The following is a 26,832-nucleotide window of genomic DNA, read 5'->3' as shown; positions in this document are numbered from 1 at the left end:
GAGAGGCCAGCAGGTTTTATTCCTGGCATCAAGGAGATGAGTTCTTTTCTTCCAGATGAGACTGAAACTGAGCTAGTACCACAGAGCAGCGATAAAATGCTCTACTGTGAGGCCGAACCCCCGCCAACTGTAGAAAAAGTGAAACCAGCCCGGAGAATTCGGAAACAGACCTGGAGATTGAAGGTGAGCATGGGCATTTGGGGGCGATCAGGGCAGCTTCTCCTCAGAAGCTGGAGAAATCTGGTTTCCAGGAGCTGTCATCTCACTCCTTTCCAGAGTCTGCCCCGCGGACGGCCTGTGGAGGAAATGTGGTAGAAAGGCCTGTGCTTGATTTTGCCTGGAGTCCTCCTCCAGGCTGGCCGGGGGCAGCAGGTTCAGCTTCCCACGCTTGTCACCTGCCTCAGGAGCAGTACCCTCACGTCAGCTTGTTAAAAGCTGAATCAATACACAAACAGGGTTTTCTGATCTAAATATTTCCACATGGGGCATCCTATGCAATCTTTGCAATAGTCCTAGAAGGTAGACATCATTGCCCATTTTTAACAGAAGAAGAACTGGGCCTTAAAAGAGATCACAGGCATTGCCCAGGGACAATGGGAGTTTGCCCAGCATATTGGCTGATCCCATGTTTGACTCACTCTGATGGTCCTGCCTTCTGTATTCCATATTCCAGGCCCCTGGAGTGTTTCTGTGGCCTATCTTGCATCCCAGTGACTTTCCCACACTCACCTGAGAGCTCTGGTTTCCCCTACTTTTCTTGATAAATCTAAGCATGCCTGGGTATCGGGACTGGCTGAGCTGAAACAAAGACTCTGTTAATGCAAACAACACCTTCACCCTCTCTCTCCTCCCAGTTTCCCCAAGAAGGGAAGCATCAAAAGAGAACACTTGTGAAGCAAGGGGAGAATGACACTGGTTCCATCTGACAGGGCCAGCCTCAAACTTCCCAGGCCAAGGCTAGCCCAGTCACCCTTTCTTCTCTTGCTCTCTGGAACTGCTCCTGGTCCATTTTACTTTCTATTCGACCTAAGTTGCCACCTGCCCTGCCCTGCCCTGCCCCTTATACTCCCTGGCACCATTTGTGCCTGACAATAAGGAAGCCTGTGTATCGGGACCCAACCTTTCACCTGAAAGAGTACCAGCACACCTCAAAACCCACCCAAACACATAAGAAGGGGAAAGTGTGAGCAAGGAGCTGATCTCCAAGGCAGGCCTCAGACAGGGAAGGGGGCAGGAGCAGCCAGTCTCCAGGGAGCAGAAGGGAGTCGGTTTCACAAGCCCCCATGGACCCAGCAGTTGGAGGCAGCGCTATTGGGGAAGGCGGGTTTGTAGAGTGGACTTGCCTTGGCAGGGCTTGGCACCTTGAGGACCTGGGACTCAGAGGAAGGGAGCAGAGACAGAGGGGTGGTAGCGGCAAGCTTTACTGGAGAGGCCAGCAGGTTTTATTCCTGGCATCAAGGAGATGAGTTCTTTTCTTCCAGATGAGACTGAAACTGAGCTAGTACCACAGAGCAGCGATAAAATGCTCTACTGTGAGGCCGAACCCCCGCCAACTGTAGAAAAAGTGAAACCAGCCCGGGAGAATTCGGAAACAGACCTGGAGATTGAAGGTGAGCATGGGCATTTGGGGGCGATCAGGGCAGCTTCTCCTCAGAAGCTGGAGAAATCTGGTTTCCAGGAGCTGTCATCTCACTCCTTTCCAGAGTCTGCCCCGCGGACGGCCTGTGGAGGAAATGTGGTAGAAAGGCCTGTGCTTGATTTTGCCTGGAGTCCTCCTCCAGGCTGGCCGGGGGCAGCAGGTTCAGCTTCCCACGCTTGTCACCTGCCTCAGGAGCAGTACCCTCACGTCAGCTTGTTAAAAGCTGAATCAATACACAAACAGGGTTTTCTGATCTAAATATTTCCACATGGGGCATCCTATGCAATCTTTGCAATAGTCCTAGAAGGTAGACATCATTGCCCATTTTTAACAGAAGAAGAACTGGGCCTTAAAAGAGATCACAGGCATTGCCCAGGGACAATGGGAGTTTGCCCAGCATATTGGCTGATCCCATGTTTGACTCACTCTGATGGTCCTGCCTTCTGTATTCCATATTCCAGGCCCCTGGAGTGTTTCTGTGGCCTATCTTGCATCCCAGTGACTTTCCCACACTCACCTGAGAGCTCTGGTTTCCCCTACTTTTCTTGATAAATCTAAGCATGCCTGGGTATCGGGACTGGCTGAGCTGAAACAAAGACTCTGTTAATGCAAACAACACCTCCACCCTCTCTCTTCCCCCAGTTTCCCCAAGAAGGGAAACATCAAAAGAGAACAGTTGTGAAGCAAGGGGACACTGGTTCCATCTGACAGGGCCAGCCTCAAACTTTCCAGGCCAAGGCTAACTTCCCTTTCCTGTGGCCTTGCAGCTGGCTGGTGGGCAGTGATTCACAGGCAGCAGAGATGGAGGAAGGCCAATTCTGCCAAATTAAACTGTGAAGTTCATCTGCATCGAGTCAGTTTATAAACCTCTCCACCATGGTCAACATACAACATACATCTTCACCCTTCCACGCAGACCTCCTCCCCACTGTCCCCCAGGCAGCTTGTTGCTCTTTTTCTGGCTTCTTATCCACTTCAAGTCTGTTGCTAACGTTGCTTCCAACACCCAACTTCATTCACCTGGTTGGAGGAGGTAGCAAAGGACAACACTGGATGTTTGGCCAAAGGGTCCTGTTTCTATCTCATTCCCCCTACCTCTTCCCCTGACTGCAGCAAGTGCTAAGACTGTCTCTAGCTGCCCATAAAGCATAACAATAGGGAACACAGCTAGAAAGGGTCAGCATCAAACCCAGCAGAATTAGTCCCAAGGACAAAACTGGGGGTTACCTTCACTGTCTCTAGCTGCCCATAAAACATAACAATAGGGAACACAGCTAGAAAGGGTCAGCATCAAACCCAGCAGAATTAGTCCCAAGGATAAAACTGGGGGTTACCTTCCCTGCTTTGACCAACAGGAATCTCTAATGGCTGAATTTGGCACCAAAAACTGTCCTGAAGGGACAGCAGCCCTGGCTCCTGGTGCCCCTGCTGTGGTTGCTGAGACACTGGGAATGAGCAGGGAGGGCATGGGAAATGGGCCAGCTGGGAGCAATGCTGGCTGTGAGTCTAGAGAAGAGGGGGAGACGAGCCTGGTTTGCTCACATGCCATGAGCTGTTTTTCTCCACAACAGTGGTTCCCACCTGGAAGCAATTTTGCACCAGGGGACATTGGGCAAACTAGGGGGTGGGGGGTTGCTACTGGCATCTTGTGGTTCCATGCCAGGGACCCTACTAAATACCCTACTATGTACAGGACAGCCCTCAAAACAGAATTATCCAACCCAAAATACCTGCAGTGATGAGGTTGAGAAGTGCTGCTGTACAAGCATCCCAAAGATAAGTCTACTTTGTAGTTGTGCTTGCAAAATCAGCTTCCCTGTAAAGCACTTGTCCTTTTACCAACAAAGTTCCCATTGTCAGCCTTAGATTGTTTGGGCGGGGAGGGTGTTGGCCAAAGGCCCTGGGATCCGAAGGAAAAACAGATGCAGACGTAGAGGCCAGCTGGCTCCAGGAAGCCCTGCCATAGGCTGGACTTGCCTAATGAGGACACAGCTGTGGGGCACCCAGAATCCAGGGAGGCCTGATGCCCAGTGACGATGGGCCAGGCTGGCCTAAAGCCTAAGGAATAAAGGCCTCCAGGGGTTAGAATGGAAAGGTGCAGTCCCTACTTCTGTTAGCTGGTTTTAGCACTGACCAACTGTGTGTCATTTGAGGCTAGGTTTGTCGTCGATAAAGCAAGGACGACAGTCCTTTTTATAAGGAAAATGACACGCAAGCTTTCGAAAGAAGAAAGACCATTCACATGCAAGCATGCTTGTTTCTCGCTGATGTGGAAGTCTTTCCATATTCACTGGTTTGCCATTTTGAGAGGTCCACCCTGTCCTAGTTGGGCTTTTTAAATGTCAGTGCCTCTATTAGTCTTTGGTGAAGCTTCTTTCATGACTCACAACCTTGGGATAGTGGTGGTGAAATTAAAAGTGAAATGGAGACTCCATCAACCATCAAAAGTCATCTGCTTTTGGCCTTTCAGAATTGTCCAAAAGTGGGCAAGAGGGCTTGGGCCTTCTATGTCCTTGACCAGTCACTGGATGTGGCCAACCTGGGCAGGTGGGGTAAAGCACACTGCTCACTTCTAGGAAAGCTTCTGGCCTAAAACCATGGGCCTCATCTCCTACCCAAAGGAAAACATTCATCTGGGACTTTCTGGAGTTAGAGTCTCCCTCTCCCACCATGGACTGATGTCCCAGACAGGAGCTGGCTTCTTAGCACATATCCACAGGGAGAGATCCTCTGGCAGAGGACAGTCTAGACATGAGTGAATGTGACCTGGGGCTAGAGGGGAGAGAAGGCAAAGGTGGAAGAGAAATCCTATTTCAGCCCATCTTTCTCTGCAGATAATGAGAAATTTTTCACCACTGGACAAAAGGAGCTGTACCTGGAGGCCTGCAAACTGGTGGGTGTAGTGCCTGTCTCCTACTTCATTCGGAACATGGAGGAGTCCTACGTGAACCTCAACCACCACGGCCTGGGCCCCAGGGGTACCAAGGCTATTGCTATAGCCCTGGTGGTGAGCATGCTAACGGGGGCTCATGAAACCTCGTGGAGGTGGAGGGTTGGCAGAGTGGTAGGCCCAAGATTCAGAGGGCCCCTCCTATGGAGTCTAAATAGTGACCTTTATGCCCACACTGCCCTGGGCTCTGCTTGGCTGCCAGATGGTTTATTTAGCTCCTGGTAGGAGGCTGCTAGCAACCTGGGCCTTAGAAGTCTATGCTCCTTGCAGAGACTTTGGGGAGAAAAAAATAGAAGTCTATATACTCTTTACTGTTCAGGAAGCAAAGGCACCAGCCCCTGGGGCCAGAAAAGTGACCAGGCCCAATGATCAATGTAAGAGCACCAACAAAATGCCAGCCTGGGTCTCCATTCAAAAGCTCACCTTTGCTATAAATGGGTTTACTACTGACCCATTCCATTCAACGTCTGCCTTGTGCAACATTATAATTCATAAAGACTGTGCTGTAGAATAGATCAAGTTTTCCCACAGAAACAGTGTTATCTCTCAGCTTGGTATGACCAAACAAGGACTTGACCTTGAGTTCATCATGACTTTATATAATTATAACTGACTTACACACAAAACTGACTCCCATCACAGAAAAACAGAAAACCTAACAACTGCATGTCAGCACAACACTGTTTGTTCACTTAGAAAAGTAAACAGAAAATTCCATTATACAACAGCTCAGTAAGGTAGAGAGGTAGATGTGTCTTTAGAGGTGACATTTAAAATTGATAATAGTTAAATTATCCATGGAAAGAATTAACAGAGAAAAATAAAGAGTACTTACAGTACCACCAGGTTCATATGCTCACTGTGCAATAAGGACCAATGCACTGAAACAGCAGAGTTTGCAACAAAGAAAGAGTTTAATGATCACAGGGTGGCCAAGCAAGGAAATGAAAGGAACACTTCCATCCATTTCCCTAAGGAGTTCTGGTCTAGAGTTGTTTGTGTGAGACAGGTTTTCTCTATTGCCCAGTCTGGAATGCAGTGGCATTGTCATGGCTCACTGTAGCTTTGACCTCCTGAGCTTAAGTGATCCTCCTGCCTCAGCCTCTTGATTATCTAGGACCACAGGTGTTCACTACTGCACCCAGCTAATTTTTGTATTTTTAGTAGAGAAGGAGGCTTGCTGTGTTGCCCAGGCTAATCTCAAACTCCTGGGTTCAGGTGATCCACCCACCTCAGCATCCTAAACTGCTGGGATTACAGGCATGAGCCACCGGACCTGGCCTGGCCAACAGTTTTTAAGGGGATCTTGGAGGACAAGGGACTGAAAAATTAAGGTCATTGATTGGTCGGGACAAGGGGGATGAAATCATCAGGAGGTAGCAGCTGCACGCTTTGGTGAGTCAGCTTCTCTTGGGGTCCTTCAGACCAGCTGATGTCAGTATAGTTTCACCAGCATCTCAGATGGAAAACTTAACATTTCACAATGCTTGCCATGTTATCTGTAGAGCAGTGAAAAGGAACTATGATCCTGTGACAGAGTCTATGTGATTCTAGGGCAACAGGCAGCAAACAACTCTGAGGAAGGCGTCAGAGAGCAGCTGACCTCATGACCAATGCTGTGTGTGCTGCAAGCTGGGCTGATTTCCGTTTCTCCCCTCCCTTGTTCCCTGATCAATTTTATAAAGTTTATAGGGACAGTTTCAGGACTGAGAAAGAATTCTTTAAAAATATTATTTATAAAGGATCTGAAAGAAGAAAAAGAGTCAGTAAATTCAATAGAGAATGAGTGACTGAGAGACAGGAGAAGCTACAGAATGGTAGAGACAGCCAAAGACAAGCTGCAGGAAGACTGAGGAGGCCAAGTTCAATGATGCAGACATCTGAGAGAGTGATGAATGAGGAAGGCAATTCTGTGCGTCCGTATCTATTCAGTTATGAAATACATGGTGAGCTCCAAAAAGCCTGGAAATACACTGTCATTGTTGGTTGCTAGAAGGTACAGTAGTCCACCCTTATCCACAGTTTCACTGTCTACAATTTCAGTTGTTCTTACATTACAATAAGGTATTTTGAGAGAGAACGAGAGAGAGATGCCACATCCACATCACTTTTATTTTTTTTTGAGAGACAGTCTTGCTCTGTCTCTCAGGCTGGAGTGCAGGGTCATGATCTGAGCTCACTGCAACTTCTACCTCCCAGGTTCAAGTGATTCTCTTGCCTCAGCCTCCTGAGTAGGTGGGATTACAGGTGTGCACCACCACGCCTGGCTGATTTTTTGTATTTTTAGTAGAGACAGGGTTTCATTATGTTGGCCAGGCTGGTCTTGAACTTTTGGCCTCACGTGATCCTCCCCACTTGGCCTCCCAAAGTGCTGGGATTACAGGCATGAGCCACGGTGCCCTGGCAATATTACTTTTATGATAGTATATTATAATAATTGTTCTATTTTATTATTAGTTATTGTTAACATCTTATTGTGCCTAATTTGTGAATTAAACTTTATCATGGGTAAGTACGTATAGGAAAAAAACATAGTATATTTAGGGTTTGGTACTATCTTCGGTTTCAGGCATTTACCAGCAGTCTTGATGTTTTCCCCCAAGGATAGGGGTGGGCTACTGTAATCATTGTTAGAATGTAAGTTCCTTGTACGATAAGAGGGATAAGCTTGTGTGCTGCTGTTCATTTTGAGTGCCTAGCCCCCAGGTGGCATCGAACGGTGTATTCCTAGAATACACGGTCTTATTTTTCTTCACTTTCCCCAACACACTCATTCTTTCTGAAAAATATAACAGCATTTGCATTTAGCATATGCACTTTAAGAAGTGACAGGAAATGTGAGATTGCACTGTTTTCCGGGGATGGGAAGAAAGGGGCGGAGAAAGAACAAAGCCGTCTTGAGATTTGTCAAGGGTGGAAAGGCTGATTAATGAAGCGTTAGGAATGCACCATTACCTCAGGGGCTTTGGGGGAAAAACATGGACAATAATGACATCCTCTCGGGACTTGGACCACTTGTTTCTTAGTAACGGCAGTTTCTGTTTGGGAGGAGTTTCTTCTTCCCCCATTCTCTGTATCATTCATTTGACAAGTAATCATAGTGACATTCTGGTGGACTGAACTTCTATTTGCTCTTTGTACTGATTAACTTTTCACGTATTTGTGTTTCCCTGGCTTACATTAGGAGCAGCCTAATAGCAGGGATAGTATTTCATCCTTGCCTGTATCCCTTGACGGCCCATTACCGTGCCCTTGTATGTGGGGGCAGCAGGTGGGGTGAGAATGGGAATGTTCTCTGTTAATCCTTGTTTCACCAGCAGTGAACACAGAGAGTGACAAATAGACACTGGCCTGTGTGTAATAAACGTGGATGGATTTGAGGACTGCGCCTCCTGCTTCCCCCTAGAATGTGCTGGTCGCCAGTATGAATCTGGCAGTGGTGATTCAACTGATGTTTCTAGACACTGCTAAATAGCACCTAGACTGGGAGGCCCCCTGAGCCATCTCCCTCGCCTTTGAGCACAACTCAAGGCAATTGAATTTTGCCCAGCCCCTCACAGAAATGCAGACTAGTGGCCAGGCACGGTGGCTCATGCCTGTAATCCCACCTCTTTGGGAGGCCAAGGTGGGTGGATCACCTGAGGTCAGGAGTTCAAGATGAGCCTGGCGAACATGGTGAAACCTCGTCTCTACTAAAAAAATACAAAAATTAGCCAAGTGTGGTGGTGGGCACCTGTAATCCCAGCTACTCAGGAGGCTGAGGCAGGGAGGATTGCTTGAACCCGGGAAGCAGAGGTTGCAGTGAGCCGAGATCGTGCCACTGCACTCCATCCTGGGCGACAGAGAAATTACTCCGTTTCAAAAAAAAAAGAAATGCGACTAGTTTGGATCTAGATATTCACCAGATTTATATGTCCAATTCCTTCCAAACGGACTTGAGGTCACCTCCTATTAAAAAGAGTACCAGAGCCAGGTGTGGTGGCTCACGCCTATAATTCCAGCTACTTGGGAGGCTAAGGCAGGAGGCTCACTTGAGCCCATGGGTTTGAGATCAGCCTGGGCAACATAAACCCCATCTCAAAAAATAACAATTAACAAATAAATTAATACGAATTTAAAAGAGTATACCAGATAAGACTTAAGCCTAAATTAGAAGAAAGGCCTCTGAAGAAAACAAAATCAATGCTTTAAAGGACCTCCTTGCAAGAATCTTTATGTTTAAATATCCTTATTCAATGTATCAAGTTTTCCTTAATCTTGGAGTAGGTCACAGTTCTTTCTCCTTAGGGCTCAATAGTTCAAATCTGTTTAGCTTATCCTTGTGCCTCCGACTTGTCAGGGTTTTAATTGCCTTCAGGATCCTTTTCTAAATTCTCCCAGAATCAGCGTATTGTCCTAGCAAAACTCTACGGGTTGGTTCGGCCGCTGTTCTGGTCTCCTCGCCCTTGCCAGGCCTTCAGAATTCCTAGCCTGCATCTCCATGCCCACTCACATGGCTGGCCCAGGGCGAGCAGAGAACTGACTGGGTCACCAACCGCTTCTGTCTCTCTCTCCCTCCCCTTGTGCTGGCTGAAGTCCAACACGGCTGTTACCAAACTGGAGCTGGAAGACAATTGCATCATGAAGGAGGGCGTCTTGAGCCTGGTGGAGATGCTACAAGAGAACTACTACCTCCAGGAGATGGTACTGTGCCCCGCTGTGCTGGCTCCTACCATCATCCCTGGGGATTCACAACCCACTGGAGACAAGCCGGAGGCCCTGCCGGCCCCTGCCCTTCCCACGTGACTTCTCGGAGGCGGGTCACACGTGAGAGGCTGTGTTTCCTATGGCTGTAGAAAATCCTAAGAAACAATTTATGGCTGGGCAAGGTGGCTCACACCTGCAATCCCAGCACTTTGGGAGGCCGAGGCGGGTGGATCACCTGAGGTCAGGAGTTCGAGCCCAGCCTGGCCAATATAGTGAAACCCCGTCTCTACTAAAAGTACAAAAATTAGCCAGGCGTGGTGGTGGGCACCTGTAATCCCAGCTACTCAGGAGGCTGAATCAGGAGAATGGCTTGAATCCAGCAGGTGGAGGTTGCAGTGAGCCGAGATTATGCCACTGCACTCCAGCCTGGGCAACAAGAGTGAGACTCCATCTCAAAAAAAAAAAAAAAAAGAAAAAAGAAAGAAAAAAGAATCCATTTCTGTCTGGAACGTAGAAGCCCTTAAAAATGACAAATGTGGCCAGGCATGGTGGCTCACGCCTGTAATGCCAACACTTTGGGAAGGCAAGGCGGGCAGATCACCTGAGGTCAGGAGTTCGAGACCAGCCTGGCCAACATGGTGGAACCCCCGCCTCTACTAAAAATATAAAAAGTTAGCTGTGCATGGTGATGTGCACCTGTAATCCCAGCTACTCGGGAGGCTGAGGCAGGAGAATTGCTTGAACCCCAGAGGCAGAGGTTGCAGTTAGCTGAGATGACGCCACTGCACTCCAGCCTAGGTGACAGAGTGAGACTCTGTTTCAAAAAAAAAAAAAATTGATAAATGTAGCTCTGCATAGTTGCCTTAAAGTGAACTTTCTTAAAGAAAGTAAAGACATGAAATAATTTCATGAAAGACAATGTGCCTAGAGATGGCTGGTGGTGATGGTTACACAATGGGAATATGCTTAATACCACAGCACTGGACACTGAAAAATGGCAAAGATGATAAATCATGTTATGCTTATTTTACCATCTTAAAAAGAAATTCAAAGAAAAGGGGGAGACAACCAATTAAGACCATAATGGCCACTTTATATAAAGTCCTTCCCACTAGCTTAAGAGGACAATTCATACTTCCCGAATCAATGAGTGAAATTTACAATAATTCTGCACTCTGAACTCAATATTCACTGTTTCACTGCCAAGCTCTCCACATGAAGCTGTTCTGGGTTTGAACACAAAGAAACAAAATAGCGTGCTTATCTGAAGCACCAAGGCTAAATTGGGAAAATAGGGAGTCCTTGAAACCAACTTCAAAACACTGAGACCAGCCAGCCCACGGGTCCCACAGGGAGGCCCTGGAAAAGCCGGCTCTAGAGCCTGGTTTCCTCTTGCCCTTCTCTTCGTCCTTGGCACCACCCTATTCCTCCTAATCCTTCCCCATCCCAACCCGACGCCCTCAGCACAGGGCTCAAGTAAACCACAAAAGACATCATTTGTTCATAAGGGCCCTTTGGTGAGCTTTTTTACATACCAAAGTATTTTCTTGCCTTTTAGAATATTTCCAACAATCACCTTGGTTTGGAGGGAGCCAGAATCATCTCAGATTTCTTCGAGAGAAATAGTTCTTCCATCTGGAACCTTGAGCTTTCAGGTGAGCACGTGGAAAGGAAGGGAGAAGGCGCTGGGAATCAGAGGAAGGGAAGAGGGGAAAAACAGATAATTCAATGTCTCTTTGAACCAGTCCACGTTCTTCTAGTCTTGGAGACCAGAATATTGCATCTATGCCTGTTAAACCCTCCCAGTCACACTCCCCTAGCCCCCGCCATTTATCATCCATATCCGACATTAGAGATGATATATAAACAATAATTTATCATATACTTTACCACCCAAACTGAATAGGGCACTATTAATTAACTGGAGCCACAAGCAAACCGAGATATCTTGCACCCAATCGTAAACTATGTTTAATATGATTAAGAACATAAAATAAAATCATAAAAGAACAAATCACTTAAAAAAATACCTCTCCTCCTCTCCACACCAAGAGTTTCTTACAAGGAAAAATTTATAATCACTGATATTAAAGGCTCAACAAATAAATTCAATGGCACATTAGTTACGAGTGAGTAGAATTAGTGGAAAACATTTTATCTTTGCAGCATAGAAAGACAAAGACATAGAGAATATAAAAGATAAAAGAATTAAAAGAATGAGTAGTTTCCAGATGGAGAAGAAATGAATGAGCAGCAATATTTGAACAAATAACAGCTAACATATTCCCTAAATTGATAAATTTGCAGATACACGAATTCAAGTAACTCCTAAGAAAGATATATAAAAAGGAATCTACACTGGAGTATATCTCTGAAAAACCCTTAAGATACAGAGAAGATCTGAAGAGTGTCTAGGGAAAAAATACAGAAATAAAGTTTGTGTATTTTTCTTTATAAAGATGGAGTCTCGCTATGTTGTCCAGGCTAGTCTTAAACTCCTGGGCTCGAGCAATCCTCCCGCCTCAGCCTCCCAAAGTGGTGGGATTACAGGCAAAAGCCACCTTACCCAGACTTAGTTTGCGTATTTTTAACATAAATGTTATTACAGGTCAGTTATTATTCTCCAATTTCTCTTGTTTTCCACTAAATATATCCTGAATTTCTTTCTATGGCAAAACAAATAGATTTATCTAATTCTCTTGAACTGCTGGCTAGTATTCTGAATTATGGACATAGTACAGTTTATTTAACACTCCCCTATCTGGGAGAAAAGAGATTAAAGTCATTTCTAATTTTGCCTTCAAGTAATGTTTTAAAGGACTTTCTTGTTCATGCATCTTTTAGGCACATGTTCTTGTATTTCTAGATAGACACCCAGGAGCACAATTACTGAATATGAAGATGTATCCATTTTTGTGAACTTAACAATTGATTTCCAAATTTCCCTTTAAAAAGACTGCCAGGTTATAATTCTACCAATGAACTGTTGCCTATACCATCCCCAGAAGAGAAATAGCAAGCTATTTGTGAATCAAAATGGTTAAGTGTGTGGGTGTAGAAGTCACAGTGCTTGGGTTCAAATCCCAGCTTTGATACTGGGCAAGTTTTTTAACCATTTTGTGCCTCATTTTCTCATTCATAAACTAAAGATAATTATATTACCTCAGATGGTTATTGTGAGGATTAAGTGAATTAAAATCTAAAACTCCCAGAACTATACCTAGTACATAAGTATTCGATGTGTTCCTCGCTATTACTTTCTTTGTTACTGTTACACATTCTATTACTATTGAAATAGAACACCTTTTGAGATGCTCACTTCCACTTCTATTTTCTCTTCTATGAAATGTCAGTTGTTGCATGGGGTTGATAGTATGACTAAGTTTTAGCCATTCTTCATAAACTATAGGTAATCATACTTGAATGTTAGAATGTTAGATAAGGCTATATTTATGGTACTTTCTTTTTTTTTTTTTTTTTTTTTTTTTTTGAGACAGTCTTGCTCTGTCACCAGGCTGGAGTGCAGTGGCTCGATCTCGACTCACTGCAACCCCCGCCTCCTGGATTCAAGCAATTCTCCTGCCTCAGCCTCCTGAGTAGCTGGGACTAGCATGCCACCATGCCCAGCTAATTATTGTATTTTTAATAGAGACGGGGTTTCACCATGTTGGACAGGATGGTCTCGATCGCTTGACCTCATGATCTGCTCGCCTCAGCCTCCCAAAGTGCTGGAATTACAGGCATGAGACACCGTGCCCAGCCTGTTTATGGTACTTTCTTGTAGCAAAGTTTATGTCTTTTATTGATGTCAAGTTTTATAGTCTTTTTCCTTTATGGATTTAATTTTTGTAGTCTTGCTTTAAAACTCTTTCCCAAAGTTTATAAAAATATTTTCCTGAGCCAGCAGTGGTGGCATGCACTGATAGTCCCATTTACTCAGGAGGCTGAGGTGGGAGAATTGCTTGAGCCCAGGACTGGCTCCCCTGGGCAACATAGTAAGACCTATCTGTGAAAAAGAAAAACAAAATAAAATTAGGTAACAATATTTTCCTTTATTTTCTTCAATTTTTCTTGTTGTTGTTGTTTCTACTGTTAGCTCTCTAATATATCTCATACTTGTTTGTGCATGGCATGAGGTAGAAATCAGATGTTTTATTTCCAAAACTGATAGCCAGGTACTCCAGCATCTCAATGTCATAATTCATCCTTTTATGATTAATTTAAAATATCATCTTTATCATGTATTAAACTCCCATTATAAATACAGGTTTCCTTCTAGATTCTCTATTTCATTTCATTAATCTATTTATGTATTTCCATGTCAACACTGCATTGTCTTAATATTTGTTTAGAATATTAAAATTATAATTACCACATATTATAACATAAGATGTTGTGACTAATACAAAAAAAGATGATGTACTGTTTAATATATGTTATAAAATCTTATAATAAATATTTTTTGTTTTTTTTTTTTTTGAGATGGAGTCTCCCTCTGTCACCCAGGCTGGAGCGCAGTGGCGCCATCTCAGCTGGTTACAACCTCTGCCTGCTGGGTTCAAGTGATTTTCCTGTCTCAGCATTCCGGGTAGCTGGGATTACATGTGGCTGCTGCCATGCCCAGCTAATTTTTGTATTTTTAGTAGAGACAGAGTTTTGTCATGTTGGCCAGGCTGGTCTCAAAGTCCTGACCTCAAGTGATCCACCTGCCTCGGCCTCCCAAAGTGCTGGGATTACAGGCATGAGCCACTGTGCCCAGCCAATAAATATGTTTTGTATGTGAGTGAGCATTACTTTTTTTCAAAGTAATCTTGAATCTTTTTTTCAAAGTAATCTTGAATCTTTTTTTCAAAATAGTTCTGCAATATTGGCTATTACTATTGTAAGTAATAGTAATCTTGGCTATTCTTGCACAGTTTCTCCTCCAGGTGAATTTGAGAATCATTTTGTCAAGTTCTATTTAAGAAAAAAATAAAAAGAAGAAAAAAACACCTGTTGGGGTTTTGGTTGGGGTTCCATTTAATATTCTAGATTAATTTATGAAAGAACTGACATATTCGCAATATTGAGTCTCCTCATTTATGAACATGGTTTATCTCTACTCCTTCAGGTCTTTATATACATACTTTTTTTTCTTTTTTTTTTTTTTGAGAAGGAGTTTCACTCTTGTTTCCCAGGCTGGAGTGCAATGGTGCGATCTTGGCTCACCACAATCTCTGCCTCCTGGTTTCAAGTGATTCTCCTGCCTCAGCCTCCCAAGTAACTGGGATTACAGGTGTGAGCCACCGTGGCCAGCCCCAGGTCTTTTTATATTCTTGAGTAAAGTTTTAGTTTCTTCTATTATAAGCCTTGCATTATTTATATTAGGTTTATTTCTAGGTCTTCTATTATTTTATCTTATGTGAACAGAATGTTTTTTTCTATCACATTTTCTAATTGGTCATTACTGGTGTGTCTGAAAGCTATTAATTTTTATACATTGATTCCATATCCAGTCACTTTATTAAATTATCTTATGAGTTCTAACATTTTGTTAGTTAATTTTACAGAATTATTTAGATAGGTGACTATATCTGCAAATAATGATAGTTTTTTCTTTTCCAATATTTATATCTCCTAATTATTTTTCTGGTTGCATTGGCTAAGACCCCTAACATAATGTGTTAACATAGTACAGAAAGCTCTTTATAAAAATACAAATTGCCCAGTCCTATCCCAGTCTGGTGAAATCAGAATCTTTAGCAGGAGAAATCTTGGAATCTGTGTTTTTTCAAATTTCACAAATAATTCTTTTACAACCAGCTCTGTACTATCTGTAACCACTGATTTAAACACAAGAATTTGAATAACTAATCACCTAGTTTTATGCATTGACTAGCTTATTATCTCACTTTATTGGACCGTTAACAGACACAGCCAAACAAGAATTTGTGTTCCAGTGAATGCATTCATTCATTCATTCGTTCACTCACTTTATTAAGGACCTGTTATGTGCCAAGCTCTATGTAGATGGTAAAGATACAAAGCTTATTGAGGGTTCAAAGGAGGAAATTTGGGAATAAGGCTCTACGTCATGTACTTCCCAGAAATCACCAGTGTTTTACATTGCTTAGCAGGGCCACAACTCGGGTAAAGTGAGTGAGCCACTTGCGTTGGTCACAAACGTAAGGAGTGCCAAAATATCATGATGAGCAAAATATCAAGACATTAAATAAAAACAGCATCCAACAGGTATAGAATGGACTGAGGTGAATAAGGTCTAGTCATGTGTGTGCAGTGTCAGATTCTGTCTCTATTTAAAATTATAAACACACCGGGCATGAATCCCAGCACTTTAGGAGGCTGAGGTGGGCAGATCACGAGGTCAGGAGTTTGAGACCAGCCTGACCAACATGACGAAACCATGTCTCTACTAAAAATACAAAAATTAGCCGGGCGTGGTGTCACACACCTGTAATCCCAGCTACTCAGGAGGCTGAGGCAGGAGAATTGCTTGAACCCAGGAGATGGAGGTTGCAGTGAGCCGAGATCACGCCACTGCACTTCAGCCTGGGTGACAGAGCGAGACTCTATAAAAAATAAATAAATAAAAATTATAAAATAAAAATAAAAAAACACTTGTTATATATAGATGATTTTGGACTAATTTTGATTTTTTTAGTGTATTAGGATATTCTTCTTCTTGATTACTGAATTTTTAGGCACCCCTTAAATTTTGCACCCATGGCAAGTGTCTCACTCACAAGTGTCCCAGTCCTGCTGCTTGAACTTGGATGAGCATTTTTAGGATGTTACAGACTCTAGGCACTAGACTGGGGGTTGATGTTGCTAATGAATGCACAGGGTATGCTACCAACTCCTGGAATTTCATGGCAGAGAGAAAAGGCAATGTTAAAGGAGACAGTAAACAGTTGCCTTGTTCTCTTTTGTCCACATAATACTTGCTTTAAGTCCCCTTCCCTCCTCTCCCCTCCCCTCCCCTGCCCTCCCTTCCCTTCTCTTCCTTTCCTTTCCTTTCTTACTTGATTTTATTATTTTATTTTTGAGATGAAGTCTTGCTCTGTCACCCAGGCTGGAGTGCAGTGGCGTGATCTCAGCTCACTGCAATTTCCACCTCCCAGGTTCAAGCATTTCTCATGCCTCAGTCTCCTGAGTAGCTGGGACCACAGGCATGCACCATCTTGCCTAATTTTTGTATTCTTAGTAGAGACAGGGTTTTCCATGTTGGCCAGACTGGTCTCGAACTCCTGACCTCAGGTGATCCACCCACCTTGGCCTGTAAATGTTCTGGGATTACAGACATGAGCCACCATGCCCAGGCTCCTTTTCTTTTTTTTTTTTTTTCCAGACAGGATCTTGGTCTGTCACCCAGGCTGGAGTGCAGTGGCACCGACATGGCTCACTGCAGCCTCGACCTCCTGGGTTCAAGTGATCCTCCCACCTCTGCCTCCAAAGTATCTGGGACCACAGGTTCATGCCACCATGCCTGGCTAATTTTTTAAAAAATTCTTTGTAGAGACAAGGACTCACTATGTTGCCCAGGCTGGTCTCAAACTCCTGGGCTCAAGCGATCCTCCCACTTCCACCTCCCAAAGTTTCTCTGTCTGATTGTTCTAAAGGGAAATGGACTGGGAGGGGTAGGGGGTGGGAGAGGCCATGGTGAACTAGCAGTGCATCGCTGACACACCACCCTCACTACAGGAAATGACTTCAAGGAAGAATCCGCAGCACCGCTCTGCCAAGCCCTGTCGGTAAGAGGCAGGGAGTGCAGCCAAGCCACGTGGGTGATGTCCCTGGGAGATCTGGGCAACCTGGGGCTGCTATGGGCACAGTGACCTGAGGCTACTTTCACATGTTAGGGACTGGGGAGTGTTTAGACCCTGCCAACCCCAGCAAAAGCCGCAGCAAATGGTAGAGCTGTTTATATGGCACTAAGTTCTCCCAGTACAGTCCAACAAAAAATGCCTAAGATAACGTCTTCACCTAATTTTTGGTACATGAGAGCCCTGCCATCATACTGCCCTGAGATAAGTAAGATATTTACAATCAGAAGACAAAAAATCCTTCTCTTTCCCCTGTTTGTTTCTGTAGACCAATTACCGAATTAAGAAGCTGGATCTCAGTCACAACCAATTCTCTGATATAGGAGGGGAGCAACTGGGCCAGATGCTGGGTGAGTCTCCCTGGAGGAAGGGACAGCAAAGGGGAGGGATAGGGGAGGATTACTTGGCAGAGCTGAATCTCCCTTTTTAACATTATTTGTAAATGTTGTGATTATAAAAGTGATGTAAACCATGCCCAAAATATATTCAGAATTGGCTGGGTGCAGTGGCTTATGCCTGTAATCCCAGAACTTTGGGAGCCTGAGGCAGAAGGATTGCTTGAGCCCAGGAGTTCAAGACCAGCCTGGGCAACATAGGGAGACCCCTGTCTCTTTAAAATATCAAAAAATTAGCCAGGTATGGTGGTGCACACCTGTAGTCCCAGCTACCTGGAAGGCTGAGGTGGGAGGATCCTTTGAACCTAGAAAGTCGAGGCTGCAGTGAGCTATAATCATGCCACTCCACTCCAGCCTTGTCAACAGAGACCCTGTCTCAAAAGGAGAGGGAGAGGGAGTTGGAGAAGGAGAGGGAGAGGAAGTGGGAGAGGGAGAGGGAAGGGATAGGGAGAGGAAGTGGGAGGGGGGGGGGGGGGAGAGGGAGAGGGAGGGGGACAGGGAGGGGGAGGGGAAGAAGCAGCAGCAGCAAACACCTGAACATGGGAAGCAAAACTTTACAACGATTAGAAGAACATAGAAACAACTAACAATTGGCTGATCTCAGGAAGGCTAATGACTGTTAAGTAAGGCCCAGTAAGCGTAAACGGTCCAAAAGCAATTGAAAAGTACCTTTTGGGTACTATGCTTATTACCTGGGTGATGAAATGATCAGTACACCAAATCCCTGAGACATGCAATTTACCTATATAACAAACCAGCACATGTACACCTGAACCTAAAAGTTTTAAAAATTCCCATATTTGACAACAATACATTTGAAACATGCATATCATAAAAAGACACATAACCAGGAACAACCTTAAAAGACAAGCAACAGGCTGGACATGGTGGCTCATGCCTGTAATCCCAGCACTTTGGGAGGCCAAGGTGGGTGGATCACAAGGTCAAGATATCAAGACCATCCCGGCCAACATGGTGAAACCCTATCTCTACTAAAAACACAAAATTAGCCAAATGTGGTGGTGTGCACCTGTAGTCCCAGCTACTCGGGAGGCGAGGTAGGAGAATTGCCTGAACCCAACAGGTGGAGGTTGCAGTGAGCCGAGATCGCGCCACTGTACTCCAGCCTGGGCAACAGAAGGAGACTCTGTCTCAAAAACAAAAACAAAAGACAAGCAACAGACAGGGGGTAGACATTTGCAGCATTTGTAGAGTACAAAAATTAGTATTCAGAATGTTGATAAAAGATCCTTAGCTCAATTAGACAATGATAAGTAGCCTCAATAGAGCAATGGTCAAGGTAAATGCCTTGAAGAAAGTCGAGTGCCCAAATCTCTTTACTAATTAGAGAAATGAAAGGTTCTCCTTGTCATCTATTAAAGCTGTGAAAGTTTAAAGCCAGTGAATGTCAAAGGCTGCGGACAACCGAGCAAAATAAGAATACTTCTAAGCTGCCGGGCACTTTTGAGAACAACTTGACAATCCTTGGTAAACTTGAAAATGTGTCTATTGTCTGATGCAGAAATTCCCTCCCATCAAGGGGAATTGTCTCAGAGAAGCTGTCACACATACACAGAGAAATGTGTGAGGAGGTTATTACAGCATCATCATAAAAGAGAAAAAAAAAATAGTAACAACCTAAATAGTCATCCCCAGGCAAATGAGTAGAAAAAACGAAGTTGTCACAGGAGTCTAAGCAAGACAGGAAAAGAGCTTGAGCTCAGGGAGGAGGTGGGGATAGAGAAGAGTGAATGAATTCAGAATATATTTTGGGGGTAAAGCCAAAAGGACTTGCTGATGTGAAGAATGGGGGAAAGAGAGAGAGATAGACTCATGGTCATTTTGCTTCAGCTATTGGTTGGATGACGGTGTTGTTTACATGGATGGAGACAACTCAGGGAGTAACAGAGACAGGAGGGACAGGAGATAGGAGCCCCGTTTTCCATTTTGGCTATGTGATGTTTGCAATGGCCATTTGACACCTACATAGAGAAGTCAGGTAGATGGTTCGCTGTATGAGTTTAGAGCTTGGTGAAGAGATCAGGGCTGAAGATACACATTTGTGGGTCATAGGTATATAGATGTATTTAAAACCATGAGGCAAGATGAGGTCATCTAGGCAGGGAGTGTAGACAGAGAGTTGAGTAGGTGGCCATCGAACTGACCTTTGGGTCACTCCAACATTTTTAGGTTTCACAGAGGAGGAAGAGGAGCCTAAGGAGTGGTCAGTCAAATAGGAGGGATACCAGAAAAGTGAGGTGGCAGGAGCCAAGGAAGGGAGCAGTTCAGGAAGAAGGTCGGCAGTTGCATCAAATGCTGTTAAGAGGTCAAATAAGACAAGGATAAAATAGTGACCATGCCACTTGGCAGCATGGAGAGTTAGTGGCTTTGAAAGTACTATTTTAACTATTCACAGTAACAAAGACATGGAATCAACCTAAATGCCCATCAGTGGTAGACTGGATTAAAAAAAAAAATGTGGTGCATATACACCATGGAATACAATGCAGTTACAAAAAAAAAAAAAAAACAGTGAAATCATGTTCTTGGCAGGAACAGGGATGGAGCTGGAGGCCATTATCCTTAGCAAACTAATGTAGGAACAGAAAACCAAATACCACCTGTTCTCAATTATAAGTGGGAGCTAAATGATGAGAACACACGAACACAGAGAGGGGAACAGACACTGGGGACTAACTGAGGGTGGAGGGAGGGAGGAGGGAGAGGAACAGGAAAAATAATGAGTACTAGGCTTAATACTTGGGTGATGAAATAATCTGTGCAACAAACCCTGTGACACAAGTTTACCTATATAACAAACCTGCACATGTACCCCTGAACTTAAAATTAAAAAAAAAGAGGAAGTGCTGTTTTAGCGGAGTGGGTGAGTATGGAAACCCAACTGGAGGAGGTTGAGTTGAAAATGGAGGCCTGGCACAGTGGCTCATGCCTGTAATCCCAGTGCTTTGGGAGGCTAAGATGGGAAGCCAGGAGCTCAACACCAGCTTGGGCAACATAGTGAGACCCTCTCACTACAAAAAATTCAAAAATTAGGCCGGGCACAGTGTCTCACACCTGTAATCCCAGCAGTTTGGGAGGCTGAGGCAGGTGGATCACCTGAGGTCAGGAGTTCAAGACCAGCCTGGCCTTGAGGCAGAGGTTGCAGTGAGACGAGATCCTGCTGAAGCCTGGGTGACAGAGTGAGACTTCATCTAAAAAAAAAAAAAATCAAAAATTAGCTGGGCATGGTGGTACATGCCTATAGTCCCAACTACTTGGGAGGCTGAGGTGGGAGAATTGCTTGAGCCCAGGAGTTAGAGGTTATAGTGAACTGTGATCATGCCACTGTACTCCAGCCTGAGCAACAGAATGAGACCCTGTCCTCTAAAAATAGAAAATAGGATGCAAAGCAAAAAGAACACTATAGGCAACTGTAGAAGTTCTGCTGGGAAAGTTGGAACAGAAAGAGGGGGCAGGAGCCAAGGGAGACATAGAGTCCAAGGAGGGTTCTTAAGGATGGAAAATGCTGAGAGGAAGAAAGAAGAAACTGATGTTACAGAAGAAGAAGGAGGTAATTACAGGAGCAAAGTCCATGAGAAGGCTGCAGGGAATGGAGTCCAGAACAGAAGTGCAGAGCTTGCCAGCCTGAGAGAGCAGGAGGGACAGTTCATTCATGGAAAAACAGACGAGGAAAGGGTGGTGCAGGTGCAGGTAAGTGGATAGATTTCATGGTGGCATTTGAAGCCTGTCATTGCTGCTATTTTCTCAGTGAAGTAGGAGGCAAGATCTTCAGCTGAAAGTTCAGTTCATATCACTAGGGTTGATGGGAGGGCAGGAGGTATAAAATACCATGTAGGAGGGAGGAGCAACATGTAATGGAAGCACCTTTCCATGTGGGGCAGTTTGAGTCTCTGTCTGAAAGCTGAGGTCATAAATTTAACGTGAGACAGACTGTGCTCTCTTTTTTGTTTGTTTTTGACACGGAGTCTCACTCTGTCGCCCAGGCTGGGTGGAATGCAGTGGCACGATCTTGGCTCACTGCAGCCTCTGCCTCCCAGGTTCAAGCAATTCTCATGCCTCAACCTCCTGAGCAGCTGGGATTATACACCCAAGCCATCATGCCCAGCTAATTTTTTTGTATTTTTGGTAGAGATGGGTTTTCACCATGTTGGCCAGGCTGGTCTCCAACTCCTGACCTCAAGTGATCCACCCTCCTTGGCCTCCCAAAGTGCTGGGATTACAGACGTGAGCCACTGTGCCCGGCCTGTGCCCTCTTTTAAAATTGTTATAATCGTACTGCAAATGCAGCTTTTAAAAACACTTACTATTGCTGGGTGCGGTAGCTCATGCCTGTAATCCCAACACTTTCGGAGACTGAGGCGGGTGGACCACCTGAGGTCAGGAGTTCAAGACCAGCCTGGCCAATATGGTGAAATCCTGTCTCTACTAAAAATACAAAAAAATTAGCTGGACGTGGTGACTTGGGTGTATAATCCCAGCTACTCGAGAGGGTGAGTAGCTTGAACCTGGGAGGCAGAGGTTGCGGTGAGCAGAGATCGCGCCATTGCACTCCAGCCTGGGCAACAACAGCGAAATTCCGTCTCAAAAATAAAAAAAAAAAAACAAAAAATTAAAAAAAAAAAACACTTATTATTTGAAGTGATTGCTATGTGACAGGCATCATGTTGGGCATTTTACATCGATCCTCATAAAAACTCTATATAGGTTGATTTCTCCATTGTACAGATAAGGAAACAAATGTAAAGGAAGGATAAGTAACCTGCCTGAAATCACACATGTAGTAAGTGGTGAGATCAGAATTACAATCTAACGTGTGTGGCCATTTGAGTGATGCGGGTGTGTAAGGTGTGGCTTAAATGAGGGAACTGGCAGAGAAGAGGAAATAAGGGTAAGAAGAGAGTGAGGGAGAAAGGAGAGGTGGTAATGAAGACAGGAGAAAGTTTGTTCCCAAAATTATATAAGGTGTTGTGCACTTTTTACTAAAAACTCACACTGAGGGTTGACACAAAGAGAAGCATGATCAGAACATAGTGCACTGTTCATAAAAAATAAGAAATAGGCCAGCTGCAGTGGCTCATGCCTATAATCCCAGCACTTTGGGAGGCCGAGGCAGGTGGATCACCTGGGGTGAGGAGTTCCAGACCAGCCTGGCCAACATGATGAAACCCTGTCTCTACTAAAAATACAAAAAATTAGCTGGGCGTGGTGGCAGGCACCTATAATCCCAGCTACCCGGGAGGCTGAAGCAGGAGAATCACTTGAACCCAGGAGGTGGAGGTTGCAGTGAGCCGAGATTGTGCCATTGCACTCCAGCCTGGCAACAAGAGCAAAACTCTGTCTCAAAAAAAAAAAAAAAAAAAAGAAAGAGAAAAAGAAAAGAAATAAGACATTATTCCTGGGCCAGAGGCCTAAAGGCAGTTCCTCCCATTCAGTAATGGTTCAAGAGGACTTTAGCCTTTCCATCAATGGCCTCCTTGGCATAACTGTCCTACCCAAATAAAAACAACAATAATAGTGTGTTTAAATAGGATGTTCCAACCCTGTGGAACATGTAAGCAAAATCATCTTCAGGTCAAAACAAAAGTATGATTTCTGTGCAAACCCAGCTTCTCACCAAGCCTGATGCCTCCCCACTTCCAACTCATTGTGCCCCTGAGCCTCTCCTGGAGAGAAATTCTGGAGTCACCACTGCAGCCATGGCCTGCCATGATAAAGACATCACGTGACGTAATATGCCAGGTCCATCACAGCCTTCCTGTGTAAATACAGCCCCTGAAGATGTTTTCCAGCTGCTTCTATTTTAATTTATAAAATTCCACCAGATAAATAATTCTTGCTTTTATTCATTTATTTATTTTTGAGATGCAGTCTTGCTCTGTCACCCAGGCTGGAGTGCAATGGCGCCATCTTGGCTCACTGCAACCTCCGCCTCCCAGGTTCAATCAATTCTCCTGCCTCAGCCTCCTGAGTAGCTGGGACTACATGTGTGAGCCACCACGCCCAGTGAATTTTTGTATTTTTAGTAGAGACAGAGACAGGGTTTCACCATGTTGGCCAGGCTGGTCTCAAACTCCTGACCTCTGGTGATCCACCTGCCTTGGCCTCCCAAAGTGCTGAGATTACAGGTGAGCCACCATGCCTGGCCAAATAATTCTTACTTTTTTTTTTTTTTTTTTGAGACAGAGTCTGGCTCCATTGCCAGGCTGGAATACAGTGGCACGATCTCAGCTCACTGCAACCTCTGCCTCCCAGGTTCAAGCGATTCTCCTGCCTCGGCCTCTCAAGTAGCTGGGACTAAAGGCACATGCCACCACACCCAGCTAATTTTAGTATTTTTAGTAAAGATGCAATTTCACCATGTTGGCCAGGATGGTCTCGATCTCTTGACCTCGTGATCTGCCCACCTTGGCCTCCCAAAGTGCTGGGATTACAGGCGTGAGCCACTGTGCCCGGCTAATTCTTACTTTTATAAATGATGCCATGGTAAACATCTACAAGCACCTTGCTCTTCCCAGATTCTGTGCTGTCGTCTTAGATAGAGTCTCAGAGGTGAGTGATAGAGTGTGCATATTTTAATGGGAAAATATCTGTGATCAGATAATATCTGCCAAATAGACTATACCAATTTCCTTCCCACCTAAACTGTGTAAGGAGGATTATTTCACCACATCTTTGCCAGCTTTGGGGATCATCTTACAATTTTGTGTTTAAATGAATAACTAAAAAAATTATTATCTGAGAATTTTACTTTGCATGACCACTGAGTGGTCTTTATCCCCAATGTCATGGGCATCTGTTAACTCTGAGAATGGGTTTTCTGGGCTGTGGGAGATGCTAAGCCAGTTCCCTCCCTGTTTCAGCCATCAATGTGGGGCTCACGTCACTGGATCTGAGCTGGAATAACTTCCACACAAGGGGAGCTGTGGCCTTGTGCAACGGTCTCCGGGTAAGGCACTCTCCAGGAGGGGTGGGTGGAGTCCAATTGAAGATAGCCAGGGCCTCCCATTCTGCCATCCTAAGCCTCTTCCTCATGGTCACCATCAATGGTCACCATCAATGAGGGTGTACTGAGCTCTCATCAGATACTTTTCAAGACCAATGTCTCCCTCCCACAATTCCTGGATGCACGTTATTCTTTTTTTTTTGAGATGGAGTCTCACTGTGTGGCCCAGCCTGGAGTGCAGTGGTGCATTCTCCGCTCACTGCAACCACCACCTCCCGGGTTCAAGCGATTCTCCTGCCTCAGCCCCCTGAGTAGCTGAGACTACAGGTGTCCGCCACCATGCCCAGCTAATTTTTGTATTTTTAGTAGAAACATGGTTTCACCATATTGGCCAGGCCGATCTCGAACTCCTGACCTTGTGATCCGCCCGCCTCCCAAAGTGCTGGGATTACAGGTGTGAGCCACCACGCCTGGCCTGCACATTATTCTTTAGTATAAATCATATCTGCTGAGGCCAGAGTGGCATCTTTGGATACACTTCAAGAGGGCAGTTTAATTAGTGGGTAGGGAATGACCAGAAGCCAAAGGGAGGGAGTCTCATGAGCACTTGAGACTGAGCCCATCTGGGAGCTCTGAATGATGTGGCAAATCCATCAGTCCTGGGGACCACTGAGCGCCCAGTCTGGATGCCAACAGGGGGTGGAAGTCAGGGCCCTCGTGGTTGGATGAGTCACGCGCAACCTTGATGCTGGTGCTGTTCTCCCCTCTTCCTGGAGGGTAATGTAACCCTGACAAAGCTGGATCTTTCCATGAATGGCCTTGGGAATGAGGGGGCTGTGGCCCTAGGGGAGGTTCTCCGACTCAACAGCTGCCTGGTCTACCTGGATGTCGGCGGCAATGACATTGGCAATGAAGGGGCCTCCAAAATCAGCAAAGGACTGGAATCCAATGAAAGCCTCAGAGTTCTGAAGGTAGTCTTCAGCTGGAAAGGTGCTATTTTGTGTGTGTGTGTGTGTGTGTGTGTGTGTGTGTGTGTTGGGGTGAGTTGGGGGCTGCATAATACTGGAGAGAATAATTGGAAACATCTGTACTTCATATATGCATGTATTTTTTTTTTTTTTTTACCACCTCTTGGCTGTAAATGCAGTGACCATTCTCTACTATAAAGCCAGTGTCACCCTCAGTGCTCCCTGGTGCACTACAGATCTTCCTAATAGGGCTTCCTTCCTCCCATCTGGGTCTCCTTCAGGATCTTCTCCACATTGCCACCAGAGTGTGATTTTTTTTTTCTTCTTTTGAGACAGGGTCTGGCTCTGTCCCCCAGGTTAGAGTGCAGTGGTGCAAACTCGGCTCACCGCAACCTCCGCCTCCCAGGTTCAAACCGTCCTCCCACCTCAGTCTCCTAAAATGCTGGGATTACAGGCATGAGCCACTGTGCCTAGCCCTCAGAATGTGCTTTTTGAACACAAATCTGACGTCCATTCCCCTTCCTCCAGCCCCTCAGTCTCCTGTCTTTCAGCTTAGACCCCCACATGGCTTCCTGTTGCTCAGATCCCGTTTGCTGAGCCCCAAGTGCCCCTCTGGCCTCAGTCCACCCGGTGCTCTCCCTTGCTCTGCCCTTTCTAATTCCATGCACATAAGGGCTCTTTGCTCACCTGTCATCCCCTCGAATGTGAAAGCTTCATCAGAACGAAGACTGTGTTTGGGCCAGGTACGGTGGCTCACAGCCCTTTGGGAGGCCAAAGTGGGTGGATCACTTGAGGTCAGGAGTTCAAGACCAGTGTGGCCAACATGGTGAAACCTGTCTCTAATAAAAATAAAAGGCCGGGCGCAGTGGCTCAAGCCTGTAATCCCAGCACTTTGGGAGGCCAAGACGGGCGGATCACGAGGTCAGGAGATCAAGACCATCCTGGCTAACACGGTGAAACCCCGTCTCTACTAAAAAATACAAAAAACTAGCCAGGCAAGGTGGCGGGCGCCTGTAGTCCCAGTTACTCGGGAGGCTGAGGCAGGAGAATGGCGTGAACCTGGGAGGCGGAGCTTGCAGTGAGTTGAGATCCGGCCACTGCACTCCAGCCTGGGTGACAAAGCGAGACTCTGTCTCAAAAAAAAAAAAAAAAAATACAAAATTAGCCAGGCGTGGTTGTGCATGCTTGTAATCCCAGCTACTTGGGAGGCTGAGGCAGGAGAATCACTGAACCCAGGAGACGGAGGTTGCTGTGAGCCGAGACCATGCCACTGCACTCCAGCCTGGGTGACAGAGCGAGACTCCGTCTCAAAAAAAAAGATCAAAGACTGGTTTTCCCATCATTAAACTCCTTATACCTAGTCCCTCATACCTATCATAGTGTTGGGCACATAGTAGAAGCCCAGTG

At 45.3% G+C, this 26,832-nt stretch overlaps 2 protein-coding genes across 8 annotated transcripts in view; one reads left to right on the top strand and one right to left on the bottom strand.

Annotated features, from left to right (window-relative positions):
- The window catches only part of LRRC74A (leucine rich repeat containing 74A), a 44,859-nt gene that overhangs the window by 2,025 nt on the left and 16,002 nt on the right, over positions 1 to 26,832 (top strand). Inside the window, exons 2-9 of one of the 6 annotated variants that reach the window (XM_033187331.1) lie at positions 1,513 to 1,610; positions 4,474 to 4,646; positions 9,165 to 9,272; positions 10,834 to 10,930; positions 16,977 to 17,026; positions 17,367 to 17,448; positions 24,375 to 24,460; positions 25,234 to 25,428. In XM_033187331.1, coding sequence (XP_033043222.1) covers positions 1,513 to 1,610; positions 4,474 to 4,646; positions 9,165 to 9,272; positions 10,834 to 10,930; positions 16,977 to 17,026; positions 17,367 to 17,448; positions 24,375 to 24,460; positions 25,234 to 25,428 — 889 coding nt within the window. Of the gene's footprint in view, positions 1 to 1,334; positions 1,611 to 4,473; positions 4,647 to 9,164; positions 9,273 to 10,833; positions 10,931 to 16,976; positions 17,027 to 17,366; positions 17,449 to 24,374; positions 24,461 to 25,233; positions 25,429 to 26,832 lie in introns of those variants that run through there. The other 5 variants (XM_033187326.1, XM_033187329.1, XM_033187325.1 and 2 more) reach the window with 5 other exon arrangements.
- ANGEL1 (angel homolog 1) overlaps positions 1 to 26,832 on the bottom strand; it is a 76,880-nt gene that overhangs the window by 40,669 nt on the left and 9,379 nt on the right. Inside the window, exon 2 of one of the 2 annotated variants that reach the window (XM_033187318.1) lies at positions 10,852 to 10,960. The gene's annotated coding sequence lies outside the window, so the exon portion shown is untranslated. The other variant, XM_033187322.1, reaches the window with a different exon arrangement.

The sequence above is a fragment of the Trachypithecus francoisi genome, unplaced genomic scaffold, assembly GCF_009764315.1.
Source record: "Trachypithecus francoisi isolate TF-2019V2 unplaced genomic scaffold, Tfra_2.0 Lachesis_group3, whole genome shotgun sequence".
Taxonomy (NCBI): Eukaryota; Metazoa; Chordata; class Mammalia; order Primates; family Cercopithecidae; genus Trachypithecus; species Trachypithecus francoisi.
Note: the sequence above shows the minus strand (reverse complement) of the source record. Positions and strands in the feature narration are given on the sequence as shown.